Source organism: Odontomachus brunneus, unplaced genomic scaffold (assembly GCF_010583005.1).
Source record: "Odontomachus brunneus isolate Ranch 3 - 2012 unplaced genomic scaffold, Obru_v1 Obru_scaffold_168, whole genome shotgun sequence".
In the NCBI taxonomy this organism is placed as follows: Eukaryota; Metazoa; Arthropoda; class Insecta; order Hymenoptera; family Formicidae; genus Odontomachus; species Odontomachus brunneus.
Genome location: NW_022639618.1, coordinates 335650 through 354064, shown reverse-complemented (window position 1 = coordinate 354064; position 18415 = coordinate 335650). Strand labels below are relative to the sequence as shown.

Here is an 18415-nt window from a genome sequence, read left to right as displayed (position 1 = left end):
AGAGAGAGAGAGAGAGAGAGAGAGAGAGAGAGAGAGAGAGAGAGCTTCTATAAGAGCTATTTTTTATTTCTAAGAGAAAAATAATCTCTTTCGTCAAGAAAATATATATTACTCTTATAAATGAATAACTCTTAAAGCTTATAAATAAATAGAGTTTTTATGGAAATAAAAATAAATAAATAATTTAAAAATAAATAAAGTTTTTATGGAAATTATATTCTCTTTTAGAAAATTTGTTTCTCTTAAAAATAAAAAACCAGCTTTTCTAGAAGCCGCGCATGTACGTATAATAAAATTTTCTGATAGATCGTTCTTGGATAGCAATTGACTAATTACGTTTGTAGCTTGTGTTTAATCGTTAGTTAATAAACATTTTTAATCATATAATAATCGAATCATAAGTTATCATATTGTTTGATAAAGAATTTTAATTTTATATTGTATTGTTTATCTCACTTCTTGTAAATGTTTATCTCACTTCTGATAAAAACAGTTTACACGGAGCGAATTTAAATTCGCGGACATCTGTAATATATAGCTATTCGCCAAGTTTTGCAGCCAAGAGTTTCGGTGGACGGAAACGAGCGTGTTACACCGGTGTCACCAAGTGACATGTATTACAATCATGCGCGTGTTAGTCTCACTTTTAACCACGTATTTAAAGCGCGTCAGCTGGTACAGGTAAAGTAATACAACCGTAATGATTTCATCACGTTGCTTTTAGACGCGCTGCGTCGTCGGTGTCGCGATTATTAGTCTCACGGCTACTTCGCGCACCCAGCAATGGTAAATTGAATTCGCACGGAGATCTCGTGTTGGCTGTCGTAACAGACTCGGAATAACTTCATAATACCAGGAAATCTCGTGAAATGAACACTAAACTTCTGCAAATAATATATGCCATTCAACGAATATTCGAAAAGATAGCTACGTGTCGGAAAGAATTTGATCATTAATTTCTATTAGTTACGGACACATTCAATATCGCCATTATGATGGCGCAAAGCTATCGTAATAATGTCAATTAGTAACTGCGATATAATGCTACGACAAGATGACTCAGACACGTACTGTGTTTAAAAATTTCTGAACTTAATGTATTTCTATAGTTCTGCACTTAATATATTTCTATAGTTCTGAACTTAATGTATTTCTATAGTTCTGAACTTAATGTATTTCTATAGTCGAGCTTTTCAAACGCCAAGAAAATAATCAACCTTAAAAGAATAGTCCTCTCACTAATTTAGTATTTTAATTTCAGGCAAATAAGTTGCCTCAATTCTTCCTTGTGCATTACTCTCCGCGCATACGCTTTTCTACACAATATAGGAATTAATCCTGAAGATATTTTATCTGCGTGTAAAAGAATGTGGGGACAGGCTGTTCTAAGACGATATCATTACCTACGTAATGCAAAATAAGAACTTAGTTAATACTGCTACTAGGATAATTACGAAACAACCACATATAATCGAGAAAATATTTCGTAGTGCATGCGGGATAACTTGGGTATTATGGCCATACCGGAAAAGATGGCCATATAGACTATAATTTCTCTAACAATTGTAAAACATTGCGTTTATGTAATCAGTCACAAAGATCATCAATATTTATCGGTATTTAGGGTATGTACATACATTTTTCGAAATAACAAGATTATGAATATTATACTATATGTTTATTTTCGACTACCTATAAAATTTCTAATGTGTCCACTAAAACTTGCTATAACGTCGAATAAATTACAGTTAAGCTATCACAATCAACGTTAAATACATAAAAAAGGTATGTAAATTGTAATATAACATGCAGTTTTTATTTTCGTTTTCTCTATTTGTTTATAAATACTATGGCCGTCTTTCATTCACATTTTGGGTAAAATAGTCCATTATTATTCTATGAACATTGATAAAACGAAAGTTGTTATGATTCAAAAATTACTTTCAATATTACAATGATTAAATCTTATATGCAATATGTTTTGATCAAAAAATTGTATTTAGAATTTAAGTTTTATGATAGAAATTTCTATTTCTGTGTATCATATTTTTCACAAACAATATTAAATATCCTATACTAAAATAAATGTGTCAAATTATGTTTTTTTCATTATTTCATAAAATAATAGGTATATATCTTGAACATATAGATATATATCTTGAACATAAAATATGTATGCTATTATATCTTGAACATAAAATATGTATGCTATTATATCTTGAACATAAAATATGTATGCTATCTATTCCTTAATGTTATAGCCATCTTATCTGAAAAATTCAGATAAGATGGCCAATGCTCATGTTTTGATATTTTTGTAATAAATAATTTCAATGAAATATTTTCCCTTCAATTCTGATAGTATTATGTACTATAGGCTTTAGTGAAATAATGTGCCAAACGCTATTAAAAAATAACAATAAAAAATGTGTTTTTTATTTTAGAAAAGTATGGCCATCTTATTCGAGTTTACCCTAATCGAGCACGGACTTACCGACAACTTTCTGTCTTATGCCGAATCTGGTCACGTTGAGTCCAGTACGGAACAGAAACGAAAAAGAGAAAAAAAAGGGGACACAGAGAGAGAGAGAGAGAGAGAGAGAGAGAGAGAAAGCGGGCATGCGAGCGTGTGTGTACGCAGCGGGGATTATTTTTGGATTGAACCGCACCAAATTTAGTTCCCGCTCGTGTCTAGCGTATCGTATAGCTAGCTGAGCGGATTCACCTCTTTGCAACTACTAGACCTTCCGATCGGTCACGACTTCGGCTACCGTCGGCGATGCGTCCTGATAGGTCTGCATCACGACGGGAAGCAGCGGAGCCATTAATTCTCACTTGTTGATAGCGCGCCCAATTATTTATATTGCCCGCGTGATACAGTCGTGCGAAGATACACTCGTCGCCACGCGCGAATTAACTCTTTCGGACTCGAACCGCTATTTCGACAAGAAGAAGTGATACAAATTTTAAATTGCAAGATAATGTGTATTCTTTATCATTTTCTTCATCTAATTTCCTTAAATCGCAAAATAATGTGTATTCTTTATCATTATGATAAACGTGGACTACGTTTACACAGCAACCTATACCGATTTAATAACACATGTAGTCTATGTTTACATGAACAGTTTAAAACTAACGTAATAACCAATAATCTATATCTGGCTCTGATTAATAAACCAAGAAACAGATAAAAGGAAGGATCTGAAGCGAGAACAGAAATGTTTTGAACATTGAATTATGTATGATGATTTATAATTCTTTTACAATAGACAATTGTTTGCGCACGGCCAACTGCGACTTGGTTTTTACTAGATCATTTATTTATTTCCAATATAAAAATTTCTCCGCATTTATGTATATTAGCGTCACATTTCGTATAAACAATGATGCTCTACAACTATATTACAATATACGCTGCATTGTAATTACGCATAGTAATTACAATATCGAGAATGATTAAATTGATTTTAATGTAACACTCATGCATAATACTATAAACATAAACATTCTATGAACCTAAATAACAAAATAACAAACAACATAAAATAAGATTGCTATCATATATGATATATAAAACATCTTCCTCATCTAAATCCCCTTTTTTACTTATGTCTTAATTTTTAATCAAATTTTTAAAAACAAATATAGGTTATTAGTTGTTATATAGTTTTCATGCTGTTTATGTAAATGTAGGTTACGTTATGTGTACAGATGTTACTAAATCGTAAAGATTTTAAATTACCATATAGAAAATAGTTATGGAAAAATGTAGCGCATAATAACTGTAGGAAAGATGAAGTCAATAAGAAAGTATAATAGAAAAAGTGAAATATACTTTTTCCTTGTTTAAGAGAATGGTGAAGTTGATGACGAACTCGAAAAATATCGATAACGCAGAGACGATCATCACTAATATAATCACGCTATCTTTTTCGCATTTATTATATATTCCTTACAAAAAAATATTACTAGTAATTACTAAAGAAATAGTAGTCATCAATCCCTGTTCAATGATTCAGTAATTATTTGGCGAATTATTATATATGGTACATTTTTTGTTAAATTTCCAAAAATTTAGCTATCAGATATCCAGGCACTCTAATACTCTTGAATATTTTATTTAAATAATAAAAAATATATATTTCGTATTTTGTCGCTGGTTTCGATCCCATAGTATCGTCCATCCTTTCTTATATCATGTTATCTACTGCTTCATCTAATAATCGAATTGAAACTAATCGTGCCAATGAGTTATAATAATACGTTGATAGATTATGCTTATAATATGTTCTTGAATCACTCTCTCAATCAAAAACTTGTGTTATTCAAAAACTATTATAATGGCATATTTATTAGTAAATATTAAAAACGACAATCGGAATGTGACTGATACTGGTATAATGTATTGGGAGTGTGCATTAATTTTAAAGGATTTTCAAGAGATAGCATACTATATCGCATCGGGCCATATTGTTGCTACCTTCATGTCAAAGCATCATCATGTGGCTTTAGTTTTCAGTATGTGTCATTTTGCCGAAGTGTAAACAACATTGTTTTTTTGAGCATTGAATATGTCGAATTTTGTGCCAACAAAACACAATTTGCCGGAAGCTTTGCTTTTTTGCTTCCATTTGAAGAAAAGTGCTACTGAAAGTCAACGAATGCTATCGGAAGTTTATAGTGATTATACTCCATCGATTTCAACATATAAATACTGGTTTCGACCCTATAAAAAAGGTGATTTTGACACGGAAAACAAGGAACGTCCAGGCCAGCCAAAAAAGTTTGAAGATGAGAAAGTGGAAGCTTTACTCGATCAAGACCCGAGTCAAACGCAAGAAGAACTTGCAGAATCATTAAATGTTGATTGATCAACGATTTCTAGACGTTTGAAGGCCATTTGAATGATTCAAAAGCAAGAAATTGGGTGTCATACGAATTAAAGCCGAGGGACGTCGAAAGACGCAAAATGACCTGTGAATTGTTGCTTTAAAGACACAGAAGAAAAAGTTTTTTGCATCGTATCGTGACGGGTGATGAAAAATGGATACGCTACGATAATCCGAAGCGCAAAAAATTATGGTGCAGGCCAGGCGAATCATCAACATTGACGGCAAAACCGAATATTCATGGCGCAAAACTCATGCTTTGTATTTGGTGGGATCAGCTAGGTGTATTATGAGTTGCTCCAACTCAACGAAACCATCACTGGGGAACGCTACCAACAATTGATGCAATGGAGCCGAGCATTGAAGCAAAAACGGCCAGATTACGCGAAAAGACACGACAAAGTAATTTTCTAGCACGACAACGCTCGGCCACATGTTGCAAAACCGGTCAAGGAAACGTTAGAAGTGTTTAACTGGGATGTCCTATCACACCCGCCGTATTCTCCAGATATTGCTCCTTCCGATTACCACCTATTTCGATCGATGACTCATGGCCTGTCTGAACAGCGCTTCCATTATTATGAGGATACCAAAAAATGGGTCGATTCGTGGATAGCCTCAAAAGATGTGTCGTTATTTCGACATGGAATTCACCTATTGCCAGAAAGATGGGAAAAAGTAGTGGCTAACGATGGACAATATTTTGAATAATCAATTTGTAACCATTTCTTCACAATAAAGCCGTATTTGTACTAAGAAATCCCTTAAAATTAATGCACACTCCCAATATATTAGCGAACCATTAACAACATGATTGATAACAACTTTTAGATTTTTAACTAAACATTATAACTAAACATTATAAGGGAACTAGAGCAAACAATAAGTTAGTTTGAGAAATACAAAATATGAAACAATTCATACAAATCATGAGAAAATTAATGTTTTTTTTTTCGTTATTAGAGAATAATTCTCAACAGATTCAGATAATTCATCACAAGAACTTAATAATACATCAGTGATTATCCCTATCGCCGTAATCACTGAATTATTTTGTAGCATTAGTAACTTTTGTAATTTAAATATTCAAAATCATTAGTCATTAGTAAAACTACTGAACAATAATAATTTATTAATAAACTACCAATAATACTTTTCTGTAAGAAATATAGAAATTGTGTAAATGTATGTTATTTCATCTGTCATATTCAGCAACCACACACATGTGTAGAAATTTTTCTGCAAAATTTTTTTCTGATATTCTTAAGCTTCTAAATTCAAACGTGAAGGTACAGCAATGTTGTTCAAAGTTTTTCTGTTTGGAGCATCTACACTTTCGATATGTACAAGCTACGGAACTTTTAAATTAAGTTAACTGTTGGCTTGAGATTTTACTGAATATTACGCTGACTGATAGCTTGAGATTTTACATTTAATATTTTTTTGTTCGTTTTCATCATATAATGAATAATGTTCTTATTTATTTTTGCACGTACTTTCATTGCGTAAAAGCATTTGTAATCCTGTACAAATAATACGACATAAATGTTGCAGAAAAATGTCAGTATTCTGTCGGTAAAGTTTTCAGCATCTGTAACCCCTTGTTTAATAGATGGAGAGAACTCCCCCCTCTCTCTCTCTCTCTCTCTCTCGCTTTTATTTTTCCAAAATATCGTCTTCTCCTGGAATCGTATTAATAATCGTTTTTTTTTTTTTTTTTTTAATAAACAGTTTTATTTCAAACATTTTCGATAAAATCTTGCATTTAACGCTAAGAACTTGTTTCATAACATCGCGCTTAATTCGTTAATCTTTTTTGATTAATATTTTCAACGTTTCGTGATTATCTGAAAAATAGTAGGGAGCTTTTTGCTCAGATTGACATTTTTTACTTGCACACTGCGGCTGTGTCGCGAGTGTCAGACATTTCTATGTATATCACAATCAGTGATATGAAATTAACCTAAAAGGATGCAGTCGCATACATGCAAAAAATGATTCGATTGGTATTACCGAATTTCAGTTACGACAACCGAAATTTTCAGTTCCTCAAGAATCAACTGAAAAATCAGTTGTTACAAAAAAGAAATTCTGTTAGAAAGTTCCTGTTGTGCCAAACATATATTCAGTCATCCTAATTGAATTGAAATGTTGTGGAAGATACAATATTTAAAAAAATATATTTATATATTCCTAATTTTCTCATATCTCATAACCCACTAGATATCGAAGGTTATTAACACACTCTAAACTTTCGTGAATCCTCCCGCGATAATTTCGGTCCCAAGCGGTATACCATCCATCCATGTCCTGACTCTGTTAAAGTGTTGCCTCGTGACAATCGAGCGGCACGTAGCGATTCCCGATGACTCCAATAATATTCTTACGATTTATTCTTATATAATATATTCTTATAGGTTCACAGTATATTATAACATATCTAGTAAACACCAAATAATAGTTATATAATTTGCTGATAGATATTGGAACAACAGTCGATATGCGGTGAATATTGATGTGATATAGTGAATCAGTGATAATTATTTTTAAATTTTTAACAGAATATTATAATTATTAATCCAAAGAAAAAAAAATAAAATCCAAGAAAATCCAAATTAAACAAATCGAATTACTAAATTTTGAAAGAAACTTTTAAAAAATACCATTTAAAACAATAGTGTTGTTTCATCAAATGACATGATTTCCTTGAACGAAATAAAAGTTTTGCGAAAATATGGCTCATCTAACAATACGGATCACTATCCATAACTGTTCTTTCAACTTTTCGGATGCGGTAACCTTAATGTCGTTTCTTGTTGCTATGTACCATTCAATCCTATACCTTCTATGAGAGCAACAGAATAATCATCTGCGATAACTATTTTTTTGGAACGGAAAACTTTAGTTCCTCCAATCAAAAGCAATCGTTGATATGAATAATTCTTCAGTTATTGGAACAGACTTTTTTGTTATTGCAACTGAACCTTGTGTAACAGAAAGTTTCTAGCTGTCACTACAGAATATTTTTTGCGTGTAGAAACGTAAAATCAATTACAATAATGAAACAAATAAACTACTATTAAGTGATTTTTGGAATACTTTTTCGATTTGTAGTAAAATAATATTTTCTTATTTGACCTCTTCTCAAAATCTTCTCAAAACCTCATTTTGAAATAAATCTCAAAATAAAACTATTGAAACATATTGTATCTTAAAAACTATTTCAGTTAAAATTTTCAGCAGAAACACGACGGATTATTACGGGCCTTAAAATATTAAGTGACAGAAAAGCATTTGATATTTGTCCTTTAATCTTGTCATCAACTATTCGATAAGTGATTATACGCAATCCCCTTATAGAAATTTAATACTAATAAGTGATTATTTGGTCAGTGATAATTACTGTCGTTCAATAATTTTATTACTCGTACGAGTAATAAAATTACTATTTATTACTGGCCAGCCAGTGATACTTTTCTATAAGGGTCTATTCTATAAGTCTATAAGCATTAGGCAGTATTTTTTGTATATTATCTAAGATGAAGCTAGTATACATTCAATAAATGGAAACCGCTTTACATTTTTTCAGGCAAAACATAGTAATAATTAATACGTTGTTGATACTGACTAGATATCACGGTTAAGTATTTAACGTTTCTACTTTACTTACTTTATCGTCTGAGAATATACTCATGAAAAGGAAAAAAAGCGCTCAAGAAAAATAGCGAATACGCCACGAGGACCACTTACGTAACTGACAAAGCCTTGCGTTTGTTTAGCGTTACGCGCATAAACGTAATGTAGGTAATGTTACTAAACAATCAATCGATACATGATTGAGAGATCAGTAGACCGTATTAATTGTTTATGGATACTTACAGGTCGAACACTCTGTATACCAGCCGGGCCAAAGAAATATTCCCTTCCGTACGCAACTATCGCCGTATGCCATATTCCGTCCAACTGACGACCTACGAAAGTCGGAAATTAGTGCTTGAAACAAAAGACTACGCTACATTCTTATGGGAAAGTGTCCTTTTGCGTATTTGGCTAATTTTTTTAATATGTTGTAGTCATTCTGAATAAATGTCTCAATGGATACTTGATCATATGAGCCATTTCTGTAGTGCAAACCCTAAAGGGTCCAAATTTAACATGTAAAGGTATAGACTTTTCGAGTCAATATATGTGACTCTCGCAATCGAATGTGCGTGTACGCGTACGTATGTGTGTGTATGTGTATATATATATATATATATATATTGTTTTTTTTTTTACATTAATCGCACAAAAATTTAATTAATAATTAAGTTATCGAAGATTCGATAAATAAATATAATTTGAAATATGCATAAATCTTTTACTTTGTTTCATTGACTTTCTATTATTGTACTCCCCTATATCGTACAACTAACCTTTTTTTAAACCGGAATTCATTATAAATTATGTATAAATTAATGCAACGCAGTAGTATTGTAATGCTGATTCTGAATAATCATTATGACATTTAACTTTTTTACGGAGCATTAGAGAGAATTATACGATTGATAAGGGTGGAATACTTTAGACAATTGTTAAGGGGTTACACTACTCTAGAATCCGAAAATTAAGCGTATTTTTGAGAATTTTTTGTGGGCAAATAAAGAAATAAATCGAAAATTCGTTTAGAAGGCTTTATTGTACACATTTTAAAGTGTAAAATTTAAAGTGTTTTAAAGTTCAAATTTTTATGTTAACATATATTACAAGATGGCGGAGCTAGAGTCTTATCAGCATGAGCGTGTTTTTCGAAACGGGGTTCCGGGGCTTGCAGTATAAGTCGCGAATGTTGATCTAGAACAAAAAACCAAAATGTTCTGTCATCTACGTGCCAATTGCTAGAGAAGTACATAGGGAATTTTTTAAATATTTATTTTTATAGAAAAGGCACGCATTTAAAGAAAAAGCTTTATTTTGTATCCTAAAAACTTCGTTGAAAATTATTTATAAAAATAATTATTATAAAAAATGCGTAAAATTTTCAATATATCAAAAATTTCCTACGTACTTCTCTAGCTATTGGCATGTAGATGACGGAAAATTTTGGTTTTTTTGTCAATTGCGACACTTATGCTGCAAGTTCCCAATCACCGTTTCGCTCATATTGACACGATTCTATCGCCGCCATTTTGTAATATATGTTAATATAAAAATTTGAATATACATTTTAAAATATATACAATAAACCTTTTTAATGATTTTTTATTAATTTCTTTGTTTATCCACAAAAATTCTCCGAAAATTATTTTCGGACGCTAGAGTGGTATAGCCCCTTAAAGAAAGTAACTTTGTGAGAAATTGGAAAGTAATAGACTGTAATAAATAAAATTTTATTTATTACTATATACTATAATACATAAAAAAAATAAATTATAAATTTATGCCAACAGCTGATAATTATTACTTGTGTCAAAAGTAACTACCGAAAAATTCGTCAGATTCACATATATATCCATACTCTACGCCTATGACATTTGTCGGATATACGTCTACAGTACCTAAAAAGTTACATGTTGGATGAATAAATATTGATGTATGAATTTCATTAATATGAATTTCTGTTAAACAATATAAGATTTATATAGCTATAACTATAATAGTAACGATAAAAGAAAAAAGATGTAAACAATTATGCATATTAATAAAATAAAATCACGCAAAAAATTTCTGTTTACTGAGATTTAATTATAATACTCAACGATAAAATTTTCCATATTAAATTCCTTCGAAAATCACAGTGAGAAACTAACCGATTCGGATTTCAAAAGAATTTGGAACTATGAAGATTCGTTCTATTTGCGTCTGTACTGGCGTGATCCAACAAAGTAACCTCGAGACAAGCTTAAGCTCGTACGCACGATACTCTTATTCAAGGACTGACGGTAATTCAACGAAGACAACAATATTTGCCATCTATCCTCGCATAAATTCACCCGTTAGAACGATGCATAAAACGCGAGAACCTCGCGTACCCGGATGAAGCTAGAGCTTGCGGACTTCGTACCTCCTTTCGACCCAGTTCTGTACCGCGGAAATAGCTAAGTACATCCGCGTACATGCTTCGTAGCTTTCTCATTGCGCGTTGAAAGCGAGAGAAGTCGCGTCGACCCCACAAGAAATAACCTGACCGTTATATTTTATTTCCAGAGCGGTGTGAGACGCAACGTTGCTCGGACGTGTATCCGCTTCATGACAAATTTGAAAATGCAGTGTTACATTAACATCAACGAATAACATAAGGAATAACAACAACATAAGAATTTGTGCGTCGTAACATCAGACGTATTCCACCAACAAAACTATTCATAAATAAATTATATGTAAATCTGAATAAATAGATCATACATAAATATGGAAAAATAAAAAAATCACCTATTCAGGACGTTTCCAAAATCACTGCGTTTTTCGCATAAAATCGGTAAATTAAAAAAAGACTTAATAGCATGATTATTGGTTTATTTTTATACAAAAAATTATATCTGGAAAAAAAAGAATTATATATAAAAATTAAAATTTTAATTAATACTTTCAACGTATACTCCATCAATGTCTCTGCAAATGGCAATTATGTTGTGGAACACATTTTGAATATAATTTCAAGGATCATTTTCATATAAAAATAATTTCTACTTGTGCATTAAGTCGTTTTTTTATTTATACGATTTCATAGAAATAATCGAGTAAATTCTGAAACATCCTGTATTAAAAAGTAACTTATTAGTTGTAGTGTTTAATAGCAGTATGCGAAAACGATAACAATAGAATATCCACCTTATCATTTTCTATACTTTCTCCAAAAATGTTAAATACAAAATAAATTTTTAAGTTTTATTTAAAAATTGCCCCATTGCGCGCAACCTATTGCAATTGCTAATTTGCTTAGATCAAACGAACCCTTTTCTCGATGTCGTGACAAACAGCAGGATGCTAATTGGACGTACACGTGCTCGAAAATAGAAGATCTTTTCGCGAATAAGCGAAAGGGTGTGCGAACGAACCTTGGTTACGTGGCGCAAACAGTCGACGATGCCGACACGCATGTGTTGTGCTTTATACCGTTCGTACAGAGTTTCGTTCAGATTGCGCTCCACACCTCTCCATGTACTTCCGCACCACGTTACACATGCAATTCTTTAAATTATTGCCACCACATATCGTGTGCGTTTATACTGTGTGCTTTTTACTTGTGCGCACTTTGTGCCTGCTGTTTGATCCTTCGAGCAGTCTATTCTTACCTATTTTTGCAATTGTAATTTTAAAAACTTTCTCGATGACAAAAGCTACGCAATTTTTCTGCGAAACAATTCAGCAATAAACTAATTATTGCTGTGAATCACTTCTAACATATTACTAATCGCAATAATAATTACATCACAATTATTCTTGATATTTATATGTTAATGTAGCATTATTTTGAATGGATTTCCTATACCTATTTTGCGTTGTCCTTTTTGCATCTTGTACGCAACGACTTATTTCGATGATTACTGCAATGTATTTCTCATTATATCGTACAAACCAAAATCTAACGCGGAACATTATTCTACTGGATTTATTACAAGAGATGACCGGATAAAATATTGTTGAATAATTCAACAATACGCAAACAACGCACGCTTTCTGAGTCATCATCGCCCAAAGTGTCACTGCTTCGTAGCAGTTGTTTATATTTAAATCGTCTTTGATCCAAAATCGTCGTACAATTTGGCAAGAATCGCTCCGCATTAACAACGTTTGATTTCTTCCACTGAGAAGAGCGATGACGAACGTGGCGCGCGACGTAGTTGCAGCCGTGTGCAGTGATAAGTCATAATCAAGTTATAGGCATGACTCGCGAAATTGAACAGCACAAGTCGAGAATTGATCGAAATTGAGTTTCCGCGACCATTACGAAGTTCTTTAACATCATACAGTATGCTCATATAGTAAGATGCTTGAAGTGAGATTCGTCACATACCCTCAAAATTTCTTAGAGTGAAATCTCGTTTGGAAAGTAAGGTGACAACGAATGAGTCACACAAATATGAATAACTTTTCATTCATATAAAGGAAATTGTCCACTCTGATTTGCCAAATGAATATTTTCACTTGAAATTGAAGAATAAATCTAATTTTATTGTTATAAGATCACATTTATTATAATTCGATTGACACTAACTCGTATGAAATCTACTTCAAGCTTTGGAGAAACATTCATTTTTATGATTCTGAATAGTGACATTTTTTTTATTATTTGAAATAAATTTTTGCATGTTTTGAATAAGATTTCACTTTAAAAAATTTAGATAGTAGTTTTCTTTTTATTATTATAGTATTTTTCCTTCCATTTTCGATTATAATGTTCCATTATAGAAATCACGGTTGTTGTTTATGTGACAATAATAAAGAAAGACGTTGCGTTACGTTTTCCTTTCTTTAAATAACATTCCACCAACTCAAGGTAAAAGAGCTTAAAATTGTACCCTGTAAAAACACAGTAATGCGTAGCATTTTTCCTCGATAAATACCCGATTGAATATTACGGTGCGTATCTTATATATATGATGTATTTTACAATTATTTAGAACAATGATACGCAAAAACTTCTTCAAAGACTCATTTATCTCCAAATCCTCTTAAGTTCTGTTTAAGATTATTATATCATGATACGAGCTTCGTGAGAATTTGATGAAACTCGCAGTACTTACATAGTGATTTCTATAATGGAACATTATAATCGAAAATGGAAGGAAAAATACTATAATAATAAAAAGAAAACTACTTTCTAAATTTTTTAAAGTGAAATCTTATTCAAAACATGCAAAAATTTATTTCAAATAATAAAAAAAATGTCACTATTCAGAATCATAAAAATGAATGTTTCTCCAAAGCTTGAAGTAGATTTCATACGAGTTAGTGTCAATCGAATTATAATAAATGTGATCTTATAACAATAAAATTAGATTTATTCTTCAGTTTCAAGTGAAAATATTCATTTGGCAAATCAGAGTGGACAATTTCCTTTATATGAATGAAAAGTTATTATCAAACTGTTCGTGTAATTAGAAAAAAAATATTTGTAACTAAAGTTGACACTTTTGTGTTTCTTGAGAATAATGTTCTATTTTTAATTTCTATTTTTAATATCTTTTAAACACTACATGTAATATTTTGATGAAAAACTATTATACTATTAAAGCCTATTTTATCTATATACAGATATATATCTTAAAATTATTAACCATTCTATTTTAAAAATATAATAGTGGAAAAAGTGAAAAATATAATAGTGGTTCATTATTTATAGTAATACTGAAAATACATAAACATATATTTAAATACTTATATACTTATATACTTCTTTTTATTATCCATCTCTAGACTTTTATAATGTATCTATTATAACATCTCTGTAATAAAATTAGTGCAATAATGTACTTATCCGAAAAATAAAAAATAATATTTTTTTCGAATTTATATAATATTGTGTGTATATATTTATTTATTTTTTTATTTATCTCAATTTCGTTTCAAATTAACAGTGATACTTAATGAAATAAGTGTAAGAAACGTAAAAGAAATAAAAGAAACGTAATTGTATTTGATAAATAATAAATTTATAACTAACACCGTTAATACGCCACTAAAAAATGACACCTAGCAATAAAAATTACATTAAGTAAGCTAAGTAGTATTAAACACAAAAATTAATAATCCTCACTGTAAGATTAAGCGTTCGTTTTTTCCTTTATATTCTTTTTTTTCTTTATGAATATAGAAAAATAACTTGATTCTTTGTTTTGGAGAAATATCCCTACAACAATATTTCCTAAAATATTTCATATTTCTAGAAAATCATTTGTATTCTTTAAACTTAAAGAGATAAATAAATTCATATAGATTATATTTTTAAATGAATATTATCATTTTCCCGCTCACCTATGAGTAATCGCGACATCATTGCTGCCATACCCTTAGTAAGGTCATAAATGTACAGCTCCACTGTCGTCCTCATATCTTCCATGTCCTCCATTTTGGCTGTCTGAGAAAAAAGAAATTCTTTCTAACTAAACTCAGTATAGTTAAAAAGTGGTTAGAGATTTAATTGCCAAATTATCAACTTTAAACATTATTTCTTTTTCTTTCAAGATATAGAACTCCCTACGTAATATAATGCAACTCAATATACTGCTTTTGGTGAGCGGAATATATTTTCTTTTAACAAAATGATTATTCTTAGCGTATATACTGCGTATATACTGCGTGCCGACATACCCTTACGACTTTTGCTCTGTCGGACGTAACGACTCGGAGACGTAAATATATCGCTCGTCCCGGAGCACAAATAGGAGACATGCTTCCACACCACCCCGTATATGACTCAAAGTGTCTCTCAAAAATACTTCATAGCGTGTTTCGATAGGAAAATGATGAGGTAATATATCGGTAATATATCGGTAATACATCGGTTACTTTTAAAACATCTGTCACCTTCTTATTTGACGACGGTATTAAGAAAGTTCTAAATGCCAAAAATAAAAATCTCAGGTCAAACTCCTTCACGAAGTAATTTTCGTTTATTTTGAGTAGTATGCGTTGCAATGAAAATATATCTCACATTCTATTAGCATACGAGAAGATATATACTAAAAAAACTCGGAAATCTCAAAGATCTCGTATCTAAAAAACCAAAGAATTTTCAGAATATATATCACCAAGATCCAGAGAATAATACGCGATAAATAATCCGAAGAATGATAACTAATTTTAGTTTTTTTAATGATCGATAAGTTGATTCTGAAATGCAGAGTTTAAGTAGATATGAAAAAAAATTTAGAGAGTGTAATATTCGCAACCCTTGTATATGTCAAGCCTTCGATTACAGCAAATATTTCTATGTGCTTGCATACATTTCTACATTATGGTTATAGGTATGTTCATTTTAGTTAAATTAGATTGCACTTTTTGCTTTTAAAAAGAAACAAATAATGTAATATTGAGTAATGTAATATTGAACAAAATAAGAACGAATTTCCTGTGCTGCACATAGTTTAGCTAAAAAGAAAAAACTTATCTCTAACGCTGTATCTATTCAACTCAAATTGAAGTATTGAGTTGCGCGCGTGATATGAGACTATGATGAATCAGCGATTTAGATGCGTGTCTGTGTACATACAGAATATCATTAAGCGATCGTTAAGTGATCACCGTACGTATACTTGCAGTATATTTACACAGTTCAAGCTCTACTTGCGATTAATTTTAAATTAATTAAATCATTAATTAATGAACATAAAAAATCTTTTGCTAAATATAAAACATTAATTAAATAGCTAGCTTATGGAAATTTCAAAAAGAGGATAAACTAAGAATAAATTGCCCAATGTAAAGAAAATAATAACGAATATACGATAAAGAAAAAAATAGAGAGAAAGAGGCGACGCAACGTGTAACATCTTACCTTACTGCTCTCATTGACGGCTAACAGGTGGATAAATTATCGGCTGCAAGCTTCGCGGGAAAGAGTCAGACGTAGGAGGCAGACCTCCTGACGAACGATCGGATAAGTCGATCAAAGCCGACGACAACGACAAGAAAAAACTGACAATGACTGATGCAACAAAGAACGCGATACTAAGAGGAACTCGACGCGTTTCTAGATATTTCTCAGGATGCGCTTCTCGCACTAGATGGCTACCGGCTAGCAAATGCAACTGATCGCATCGAAATTCTCATCAGAGTACGCACTCGCTCTCAGCATGAAGTCCCTCACGCACGGCGCGGTAGTCGTTCTTGGCAGGAAGAAATGGTAAAGAGGTAAGAGGGTCATAGCGGAGGCAGCAGTGTCCAACTATATCTACTCGTCGCGTCGCGGCATCACGGCCAATAGCACGCTCGCTCTCTCTCGCTCTCGCTTTCTCTCTCTTTCTCCCTTCTTTCTTTCCCTCTCCCTCTCTCGTTCGCGTTAATACCTAATCGCCACTCTTAGGTGACACAAAGTTGTCGCATGACAGTGGACAGTTACGAGCGCGGTTCTAACGCCATTGATTGTTTCTTCTATTTGCTATCACTTATCAAACGATACGGTAGCATCGTGACGCCAAGTACATATATAAAGACGAGTATCCAAGAGTGACAGATCCGAGATGTGACTATGTTCATAGTATATAACCATTTCGATGCTACCAACAAGTTTTTTTCGGAGTACGAAGATCATACTTCTAACTAAAACATCTCGGGAATAAAGCCGCAATGGAAAATCTAATTGCATTTCTGACAAAAATGTTAATATAAGCTTCCAATTGCGACCAATTTGATAAAAATTAGTGCAGTCAGTCCTGAGATCTGAAATTATCACAACCCAAAATACAAATTTTTAACGACCGAATTTTGCTTCGGACATCAATTGTTTAAGTCTTCTTTACAACATTGTGGCAATGTTTAAATCTATTGTACATCATGTCGTAGCGATAACGCTCTAATATATCGTTTCTATGTAATGTAATAATTGTAATGTAATAAATGTAAAGTAATAAATGTAATAATTGAGGTACGTATTGAAATACGTATATCAAGCAACGCAGAAGCACTTGCGTCTTTAATCGTATGTAAACGTGGCGATAATATTTTAAAAAATAAAAATTTATTGTAAACCACAAAGATGTTTTACTAAAAAAGAGTAAATCGTATGTAATCGTGGTGATTATATTTAAAAAAATTCGCAATAGCATTCGCACTATCACTTTTATTTGGTCAACAAGCAGGTGGAGTTATTTATGAACACAGTTTAATGAGTCAACATTTAGCAATAATGTTTCAATTAAACAAAATAGAACAATTTTTTAGTTTTCAAGAAGAGAGAAAATTATTAACAAAGATAGATAATAGAGCGCAAAAAAAATAGCAAGTTCAAAATAAATAAGATTTCCATAATATTGTTAATATAGTAATAAAAGAAGATATTAAACCACTTAATATAAATGTAAATATAAGTAACAGTAATGACATATTAAATATCATTAAACATTCAGATTATATCATAGTAAATAAAACATTGGAGATTACATCAAAATATATATATATAATGCTGGAAAAAATAGAAAGAAAAAATTTATTATAAATAATTCTATTATATATTCTATTATATATAATTTTATGTGTTTTTATATATAATACAATAGTGTTTTTATATATAATATAATTATATTATATTATATATATTATAATTATATTATATATAATATAATTTATATATAATATAATATATAATGTAATTATTATATATATAATATTATATATAATTTTATACTTACGCAGAACATTGTCAATATTTAAATACTAATATATAATACTTTGCTAAGTGATGAAATACTTACGCAAATTACTGTTAAGATTAAAAGTATTAACCTAGACAGCATACAATATTAGTAAGTTATTAGATAAATATTTATAAATATTTATTTTGAATTACTTTTTTAAAATGTTATATATATATATATATATAT

The 18415-nt window shown here is 31.1% G+C and overlaps 1 protein-coding gene across 5 annotated transcripts in view; it reads right to left on the bottom strand.

Annotated features, from left to right (window-relative positions):
- The window catches only part of LOC116851224, a 108524-nt gene that overhangs the window by 28874 nt on the left and 61235 nt on the right, over positions 1-18415 (bottom strand). For 3 of the 5 annotated variants that reach the window (XM_032830438.1, XM_032830437.1, XM_032830439.1), the window contains exons 1-3: positions 15186-15281; positions 14850-14952; positions 8772-8863 (exon numbers count right to left, since the gene is read on the bottom strand). In XM_032830438.1, the coding sequence (XP_032686329.1) occupies positions 8772-8863; positions 14850-14952; positions 15186-15266 (276 nt within the window). In that variant the 5' untranslated portion in view covers positions 15267-15281. Of the gene's footprint in view, positions 1-8771; positions 8864-14849; positions 14953-15185; positions 15282-16371; positions 16718-18415 lie in introns of those variants that run through there. The other 2 variants (XM_032830440.1, XM_032830441.1) reach the window with 2 other exon arrangements.